The following is a 10,146-nucleotide window of genomic DNA, read 5'->3' as shown; positions in this document are numbered from 1 at the left end:
CTGAAATGCGGTTTTCTGTCTCCCGCGGTGACAGAAACACATTATTAACGGGAGCTCAATGTGGTACGTCCATTATTGAAAAGCTCCCCGCTGAACACGCTCCCCTCCTGAGGTGCTTTCACGTGTACTTCTAGCTTGGGTTCGTTCCCAGTTTAGTGAAGGGGAATCATTTAAACAATGACATGAAGACTTCCAGATCCGCCTGCAGGATGAGAACATGAGCAATGTCACACTCTGCATGTGCACCGCTGATATTTACTTCTGTCTAATACGGAGCGGTCAAACATCTCAACAGAATGGCTGCGTTCAGAATGGCACACTACCGTGCCATATATTCCATGTGCAGTACGCAGTTCTGTGCCAACAGATGCAGTATAAGAGATCCTGTGGCCCAAAATGCACATGCTCAGCTTGAATGTTTATTTCCAGAAAGATGAGTCATTACGAGCCAGTAATATATCATTTCAACCCTAAAACACCTACATAACAAGTATATATAGAGAGAATATATATATATATATATATATATATATATATATATATATATATATATATATATATATATATATATATAAAGAGATTTGCGCAAATTGTAAACTAAGTAAGCACAATTCCGCCACACACACAATTTTAATAATTATGACTTAAAAAGGCAAAATTATGATAAAAATTATGATTTTGTCATCATTTTAACATGCTATAACTTTTACTTAGTATGCCATTATTTCACTATTTTACGTCCTAATTTTGAGAGTATGACATATTTCAACTTTAAGCACATAATTTAAACTTTTTATAATTTTAATAATATTTATGACTTAGTGTGTCATAATTAGGATTTACTAGAGCATGTCTTTTTTAAGTGGCAGAAACGAGCCATTCCATACTAAAATTTTCCATACTAAACAGCTAGTTGTGAGTGAAATGCAATGGAAGAGCTAAAAAAACCCTGGGTTGCTACCCTAACACCATAACATTATAACCCTAGCCCCAGACTAAAATGCATGTTTGAGCTGTTTTAAAGAAACTTGCTTAAAATCTTGTCATTGTTTTGTCTCAAGATGTTTTTTTTTTCTTTTTTCTTGCACACGTTATTAAAGCTACTTTAATACCACAATTGAACTACAGCCAAATCATGCCTTAATCTAAGCCCTGTCTATAAAATTGATCCAGCATGTTTTAGTAGAACATTAATTTAATAATGATAAGTAAAAGTAAAGTATATGCACGGAAAGTATTCAGACCCCTTTACATTTTTCACTTTGTTATATTGCAACCATTTGCTAAAATCATTAATGTACACACAGCACCCCAGATTGACAGAAAAACATAGAATTGTTGACATTTTTGCAGATTTATTACAAAAGGAAAACTGAAACATCACATGATCCTAAGTATTCAGACTGTGCAGTATTTAGTAGAATCACTCTTTTGATGTAATACAGCCATGAGTCTTTTTGAGAAAGATGCAACAAGTTTTTCACATCTGGATTTGGGGATCCTCTGCTATTCCTCCTTCTAAGATCCTCTCCAGTTCTGTCAGGTTGGGTGGTAAATATTGGTGGACAGCCATTTTCAGGTCTCTCCAGAGTGCTCCATCTCAGAGATGCAGGTGTTGAGCACTCTGGAGAAGATTTTCCAGGATATCCTGTACTTGGCCGCATTTATCTTTCCCTCAATTGCAGCCAATCATCCTGTCCCTGCAGCTGAAAAGCACCCCACAGCATGATGCTGCCACCACCATGCTTCACTGCTGGGACTGTATTGGACAGGTGATATTTTTCTCCATACATACTGCTTAAAAATAATGCTAAAAAGTTCTATCTTGGTCTCATCAGACCAGAGAATCTTATTTCTTACCATCCTGGAGTCCTTTAGGTGTTTTGTTTTAAGCAAACCTTCATGTGTCTTGCACTGAGGAGAGGCTCACCTTGGCCAGATCTGTGCCTGGCCAGAATTCTATCTCTGAAATCTTCAGGCAGTTCCTTTGACCTCATGATTCTCATTTGCTCTGAGATGCACTGTGAGCTGTAAGGTCTTATATTAGGTTAATAAATACTGTACGAATATATTGCTCAGTAACACAATGCATTAACTAATGTTAACAAATGAGAACTTATTGTGAAGTGTTCAATTCAGCTGTGAAATGATGTACGATAATATACCATAACTATATATATATATATATATATATATATATATATATATATATATATATATATATATATATATATATATTTATATATATATATTTTTTTTTTTTTCCTCTCATTTGTATGCTGCATTGAAAAAGCAACTGCTAAATGAATGAATGATTTAAACGTGATCAGTGAACAAATGTACGTATTACAGGTCATTGTGTGCACATTAAAAGCATGAGAGATCATCATGTTTACTCAGTTGACATCTGGAAATTCCCTGGGTTGTTCTCCAGTTATTGTGGGAGGGGGAAACAGCAGTGAACAGGAATAGAAACATCCCATAATGCAAGAGCTCCATGAATTTCTCATGAGTTGGTTGGAAATGGCTTGGCCTGTAAATATTTAATCATAAGGCCATATGGATGGTTTCTTTGGATGAACTCACAAGAGAACAATCCCATCCATAGTACCTATATAGCTGACCTTTCATGTCTAGACATGCCAAATAACAATGATGTCCTGTCCTGCGCCTGTTGCTAAAGGTATCACTGGGAATATTCAAGGACGGATCAGTACAAGTTAAGCCCAATTGAAGGCATTTGTGGTGTGATATCAATAAAAAAAAGATTAAAATCTTTTGTGTAAAGATATATTCATTTTCTCCATCTATCTGTCCATCTTTACTGTCCATCTATCCATAGCTCCTTTCACACAGAGAGCTTGGAAAATACACTGACAATCTTTATAACTATCCTGGGTTTGCTTCCCTCTTATTTACCGAAGCATACCGTTCAAAAAGCTGTAAAGACTTATGGTCTCCGTTCACAAGAACATCCCGAAAGTTTGTATAAATATGGATAAAAAGGTGTTTAGTTACACTGCTTGGAATCAGTTACACGATGAATTGTTTTAAAGAGTTAAGGCCCATTCACACCAAGGACAATAACTATAAGATAACGATAAAGATATCGGTCTAAACATTTTACTCAATATTAACACAGCGATAACGATATAGAAAAATTATGTTGTTGGAGTCACTTTCAGAACCTTTTTTTTCAGGTGATGAATGATAAAAACAAAATCCATCATCCAATCCTGCTGTAATGAACTCTAATGAGCATTTAAAGTGACACACAAATACACACGTAGACTGAACAGAGCGATATCGTCTGGTGTGGATGCTTATATAGTTATCTTTAAAGCTATCGTCCTTGGTGCAAACAGGCCTTTAGTCTCTCTAAATTAATTTAAGAGTATTTTAAATTATTTGGTATCTATGAGGGCTGTGCAATATATCAAAATTATCGAAATAACGCAAATGTACATATCGCAACAGCACACAATACTTGAATGATTTTAATTAAATATTGTGAAAAGTGTACGTTTTAGACCAATGCGTATAGCAGAGAATAGACTGGGCACACGACTACTGTAACTTATGTGACTTGCTTGATGTTAAAAAGAGTTATTAAACACACACAACTAACAACAACTCCTTGCAGTCTTGCGCTGTCTGACACACACACCGAAACTCTCTGAAAGTGTGTGATCCCTTCAGTTCTGTTTTGTGTCTTGTTACACTCAAACTGTCAAATACACACACAGTTATGTCAAAATGGCTGTTTTGATGAGTATTCATGCAAACCCAGTCACTTATGCTTTAAGTGAACGATGTCAGTCAGGGAAAGAAACCGAATGCGTGTCAATGGGATCAATGCATTAGGTCTTAAAATGTCAAACAACAATAACAAAATATCCATCCATCCATCATATTGTACATTGATTAATAAAATAAAACATTTTATTTATAAAAGTTTATTACTTAAGGTTTTTTGAATTGCTGAGCAAATGTACCATTTGTGTGACAGCAGGCCTACTTGTGACACTTGCCACAGCTTTTTATTATTATATATCATTACATGATAAAGTCCTGGCATTAATGCCAGCAGACCTGATTTTCTCAGACGGTCGTGTCTTTAAAGCCTCTCAGTTGGCACCGATCACCGGTGTCTAAATTAAGTCCTGTGTCACGCATGGCACACTGCGGACCCCTCTCAAACCCTCCTCAACCCCCCGCCATGGGAACTTTTGAGTTATAATGATGCGCTCGTCTCCACACAAAAGCTCTGACATCTGTCTCTCCAAGAGCCGCATTCTAAAGCTGCTTGTTTGTCCCATCTTTACATTTTTGAAAAGAAATCAAAACTAAAAGAAGAGTAGCGGAAAGAGAGGAGGGGTTTGTGATAGAGAGGGAGGGCTGGAGCATTTAAAACAAAGGCCTTTTTCTTCCTCAGAGTGTTTGCTGGTTAATAATCCAACCCTCCCATGCTGCGTTCCAGAAATTCAAAGCAGAGTTTCTGCTCATCTGCTCACTGAAGCTGGCACGGACCATTAATAAGAACAGAAGTAGACCACATGCAGCCCTGTGGGTGAAAGAAACACTCAGGGAAAAATCTAAGCCCCCTTAAGACTCTTCAAACATGATAATTCATCCATTCATCAGTAAATTACGTGAGGACAGAAACTCTCAGTGTGTTTGTAAAATAAACTCGATCGTAGTCTATAAAGCTTAACCTTATAAACTTTCACTATTGCTTGATTTACCGGATTAAGATCATAGCATTAAAATACATAATTAAAGTGACTGATATTAATATTCAAGCAAAGTTCCTTTATCTGCTTATTTAGTGATTCATATGGAAATATTCATTGTAGAGAATGCAATAAAAAGGCCTATCATATGTAGCCTATTATATCTATCTATCTATCTATCTATCTATCTATCTATCTATCCTTTCATGTTTTATCTGTTTATATTCTTTTTGTACTTACACATTTCTATAATTAGTCCTTCATAATATGTGTTCTATTGTTCTTCTTTCTTTAAAGTAATTCAATTAAATAAATATGCAATGTGGCCAAAACGGCTCCAAGAGATTTAAAATCAGCCATCATCTTTGTTTTTCATAGTACGGTCCGGACTCTGTGATAAACAATACCAGCGGACCAGATCCATTTAAGACCTTTATTTCCAACAATAGGATCCCACTGTGCCGCTAAACTACCGGAAAAGATTTAAGAGTCCACCATTTAGGACCCACAAAACCTTTGAGGATTGAAATAGCATTGTTAAAGGCCCCCTGGGGTGATGATTAAACTCTAAACGAAAATGATCAGGGAGGAGCGAGGGTGGAGAAACAGAGAAGACTCATCAGTCCCACAATACCAACAAACACTCAAGCTGAAAACCAATGCATTTAAATGTGTTTCTCATTAAAGGGATTCGCCCAAAAATGATTCTGTCATCATTTACTCGCTCTCAAGTTGTTCCAAACCTGAATGAGTTTCTTTTGTTCTGTTGAACACAAAAAGATATTTTAAAGCAAATATGGGTAGACATAGGTTTCCCCCTCTACTATGGAAGTCAATGGCTACCGTTAACTGCCTGTTTACCAACATTCTTCAAACAACCTTCATTTATGTTCCACAAAACAAAGACATTTATATAGCTAGGTTTGAAACAACTTGGTTCCTGCTTTGTTTTTGTTTTTTTACATGACAAAGACAATAAAGGAATGTTTCCAGCACCTTGCTGACTATATTCCACGATGAATTAAAAGGCAAAAGGGGCTCCAACTAGTGTACATCCTTTTTGACACTTTCATTTACACCAGCAGAGGGCGTAAAGACGTCAGCACCACGCGTCTATATGACGTCAGAGGTCACTGGGTTGTCATCAAACATGGCGGCCTCCATGCTATGCAGGAGGACAGCCTTATTCTTAAGCGTTAGTAAATTCAACTCCTGTATACCGGCTGTAGTCCAGCAGATCGCGAACTATAACCCTAGACCCCTCCGGTTGAATATAAAGAACCCCTACATACCAGACAAAGAGAGCGAGAAGACACCCGACTGGCAGAAGACTGAGAAGTATGAGCGCAGACTGTTCGGCCGTTATGGACGCGCGTCTGGGGTTGACCCGGCCAAACTCTGGCCCTCTCACGCCCGGCTAGAGGAGCTGATGGCCGAGGAGAGAGAGTGGCACCCTCCGATCGAGGTGATGCTGGAAAACATCGCGGCCAAAGAGAAGGAGAAGGCGCAGAAGCGGATGGAGAGGTGAAGTGAACCTTACTAGTCTCTATCGCATGTTTGCAGTCAACAATATTCAACAACCAACTCCACATATTCATTGATAAACGATTCAGGCCACAATTAATTTTTTTGTAATTCACGTTACTCACCTTAACGTGGTTACAAAGTCTTGTGAGGCGTGTTTCTTACAATACCCGAGCTTCGGTTTTCCCATGCTGAGAAAGTGGATAGGGACTGGTTCTGTCAAACTCCATAACCTTAAAGTAATAATCGTATTATTTACGTTATAACGTTAGTTGTGTGCCGGTTGACTATGCTGGGAAAAGAAAATGACTTCTGAAATCTTCTGAACCCGTTTAGGATTTAGCTTTGTGCTTGCATACCGAGATTGAAACCGTTTTTCAGTGACAAAATTCAAGTTTGACGGTTAGGACCCCTCCTCACGTCACGCTTAACTTAATTGGTTCCCGTGTGTGTCATGTCCGATCAAATTAAACAAATTAAATCTAGGTACATATTACAATACATTTTATTATTTTGTATTTGTTTAGTTTTTCCTGTTTAAGATGGAAACATTCTTATTCTTTATTTATGTTATTCGTTAAGACACAATTTGCTTTCATGCGGCAGTTGTTCTTAAAGGAGCAGTTCACCCAAAATTGAAAATCATTGAAAGTGCGAGGCATAGACTGCAAATTAAAAGAATGCACCTTCACTCTCTTTCATTGTAGTAACGTGAAGTCACCAGTGTCCAAATATTACACTGACATCTTGGGTCATATGGTGTGTTCAAGTCCTCCTGGGTTGTTGGTATTTACAAGGTCTTGTTTACAGCATCATTACAGCATCAAGTCTCTGGTCGGAGCAAAATGGCGTTGTAGCGCTACCTTCTTTTAAAGGTGCACTATCCAACTTTCCATCCACTAGAGGTCGCCTAATTAAAACAAATGCGTATTTTGATGACGCAAAGTTTGAGCGCAGCATCTTGGGACATGTGGGGCCTGTACCATGATGGTAGTTTAACAAACTCAGGGTTAAAGGATTAGTTTCGAGTTGACAAAACCAAACCATTGTATTAAGGCTTTGTTGGTCCCATGATGCTGATCATCAGCTTTCTTTGTCAACTCAGGCTTTGATCCTGACTTCAGGAGTTTAGCTGTGACATCAGCAGTGAACAGCCAATCACACGCTGTGGAACTGAGATTCACTTCTCGCGAGACAATCAGTGAGATTAATTTCTCTCTTCTGCAGAATATTGCATGATTGAAAAATATTAAGAATAAAAAATAAAAAAAAATACACAGCAAGAAGAAAAGCTGTCTATGAAAGAGGACAACTTTAAGAAAAAATTGTATAAGTCAATGCAAGTAAACGTTATGAAGTTAGTTTAGTTGATATAGAGAAAATTAAACATTTAAGCTCAGTGAGCATCTTTTTTTTTTATAGGCTATTTTTATTTATTGATTTTAAAACTTTGTCCATATGACTTTATGCAGGTGATGTTATTTATATGACTTATGTATTAATTTTAACAAAGTGCCTATTAATGATTGATTAACTAAAATGATAAATGTGTAATTGATTTAAGGTATAATAATTACATAAATTATAACTAAATCATTCAAAATTAATATTATTATAAATAAGCATTGTTAAAAGCAAGACGCTTTAGTCTTTAAAAACCATTTGCTATGTAATGACCTTTAATTTGGAGCAGAAACAGGGGGAGTGGCTTTACTGCATCAGAGGTGTGTCACTTTACTCACAGCTGATTGGCCCAATTTCAGTTTGAGATCTTTAATCCAGAACATAACCTGCCCTGGAGCAGGTTAGCCGTGGAGCATAAGTTACTATGGCGATGAACACAGCTAAAAGCCAAACCACTTTAATGGTACCTAAAACCCAGGATTGGCACAAACTAAGCTTAAACAAATCAGGCTAGCCAGCTAAACCAGCTTCATGGTACAGGCCCGTGGTCTTCACCTCACAGCCGGTGGAAAATAGGACTTGTGCAGAAATCACGTTCATGCATGCGGTTATTAACGTGACTATAGTGTAAAGCATAGCAGGACCGAGTGTTGTGGAGCGGAGCACAGCTGCTGGAGCGATTGTTAAAGAAATTAGGTATTGTATTGGCTAATTGTTACATTACAATGCTAGCTTACTTTATTGTAAAGAACAGCATTGCTGCTAAATCCCTGTTATATTCAACTACAGACGTTGCATCCATTGATTCTGCTGTTTCTCATTGACACGCCATTAACTCATACAGATCGGGTCTTAAAGAAAATCCCCAACTTCCACTGGTATTTACGACTTTGTGGTGGCGTTCATGCGCGTTCAACTCAAATATGATCTTTACGGCTTGATTTGAACACACCAAGTCTGCGCACTAGTGAACACAAAGTGGAGGGTCTCGCTAATCAACAACTTTTTGTGAATATGGAAATTAAAGGTAAAGCTGTCCGTCAGGTGCCTGACAACCTCGCTCAATTGTGACGTGTCACCCCCATTTTTATAGCATCAAATATAACTAAAACCGAACTCTTACATTTTATCAAACAAAGTTGTATCACATGGAGAGGATGGGGTTTATGACATATACCGCATCCAGCCACCTGGGGGGGCGAACAAGACGCTATGGCTTTACTTTTTAGAACTGTTATTTGTTATTCTTCTAGATGTTTACCTGCAGTTTTTAATGAATCAGAAATAGCACACATTCATATACAATACACTATCTGGCCAAATAAATAAATTGTATTTTGGATATAAATAGGTAAATGTTTTAATGATTGGATCATTACTGCAGTGATTTTTACGTTTCTAGCATGTCATATGTTTGGCAACAGTTCTTCTTACCCTAATTGATGGAGTGTGTAGCTTTTAATTTTCCTAAACAACCATGTAGGAAGATGCATCATGGCCATATTTCAGGTCACAGTGACCTCGTGATGGAAAAAAATGTTGTATTTTTCAATCATAAGGTGCATCAATGTTTGGTCAAGATCATGCCTTGACAATGCAAGAGTCCAGCACTCTGTAAAGTCTTCTCCAGTACATCCCAAAGACTTTCAATGAATTTAAGTGTGAAATTCATGTGTGAAAATGATTCTTCATGCCTGATAAATGCCTCTTGACATTGTCATCCTGAAATATGGCCATGATGCATCTTCCTACATAGGTGTTTAACAGTTAAAACTACACACTCAATCAAGAGTTAAGGTTAGAAGAACTGTTGCCAAACATATAACATGCTAGAAGCATCATATCACTGCAATAATGATCCAGTCATTTACTCTTGAGCATTTTCTAAATTTAGAATCATTCCATGGGTCAGTAGTTCTTTTCCTCACTAAAACTATTACATGCAACGGTCATCACCTGATCATAGCTATTAGTTTTTACACCGCTTTAATGCGCTTTTCACTTTATTTCAACACAGAGAAAAGACAATTGCTGCAAACATGGCCAAAATGCCCAAGATGGTCGCAGACTGGAAAAAGCAGAAAAAGGAGATTAAACAGAAACAAAGAGAGGAGAAAATAAAGCGGGACAAACTGCTGGCCGAGGCGAGAGAGCGCTTTGGCTATGCGCTGGACCCCCGCAGCATCAAATTCAAAGAGATGGTTGCTGAAATAGAGAAGGAGGAGAAGAAGAAGAGGAAACTTCTGAAGCGCAGGAAGAGAGAGGAAGAGCAGGGCTTGCCCACAGCGACAGCTGAATCCAGCCAGTAACCCTCATGGCAGAGGATAAGGACTTTTATACAGTGCTACTGGACTATATTGTAAAATTGGTTTCTTTGTACATGTCATTGTGGTTATTGTTGTTTAATGAAAATCAGTCACTGAAACAATTCAGAATAAACTGACATCAAAAAATAAACACTGTGATATTCAAAGAACTTCATTAT

General features: G+C 37.6%; 1 protein-coding gene across 1 annotated transcript; it reads left to right on the top strand.

The window, feature by feature from the left end:
* The first annotated feature begins 5,853 nt into the window (after window positions 1–5,853).
* gadd45gip1 (growth arrest and DNA-damage-inducible, gamma interacting protein 1) lies at window positions 5,854–10,137 on the top strand. Its single transcript, XM_067422507.1, has 2 exons — window positions 5,854–6,257; window positions 9,679–10,137. Exons 1-2 carry the CDS (start codon window positions 5,884–5,886, stop codon window positions 9,968–9,970), a joined length of 666 nt encoding a protein of 221 aa, XP_067278608.1. The 5' UTR covers window positions 5,854–5,883; the 3' UTR covers window positions 9,971–10,137.
* Window positions 10,138–10,146: the final 9 nt, after the last annotated feature.

The sequence above is a fragment of the Pseudorasbora parva genome, chromosome 2, assembly GCF_024679245.1.
Source record: "Pseudorasbora parva isolate DD20220531a chromosome 2, ASM2467924v1, whole genome shotgun sequence".
Taxonomy (NCBI): Eukaryota; Metazoa; Chordata; class Actinopteri; order Cypriniformes; family Gobionidae; genus Pseudorasbora; species Pseudorasbora parva.
Note: the sequence above shows the minus strand (reverse complement) of the source record. Positions and strands in the feature narration are given on the sequence as shown.

Excerpts from the sequence above, each read along its gene's own strand:
- gadd45gip1 (XM_067422507.1), top strand. The coding sequence starts at position 5,884 with ATGGCGGCCTCCATGCTATGCAGGAGGACAGCCTTATTCTTAAGCGTT. Across the intron at positions 6,258-9,678 it reads GCGCAGAAGCGGATGGAGAG|AGAAAAGACAATTGCTGCAA; the intron begins GTGAAGTGAACC and ends ATTTCAACACAG.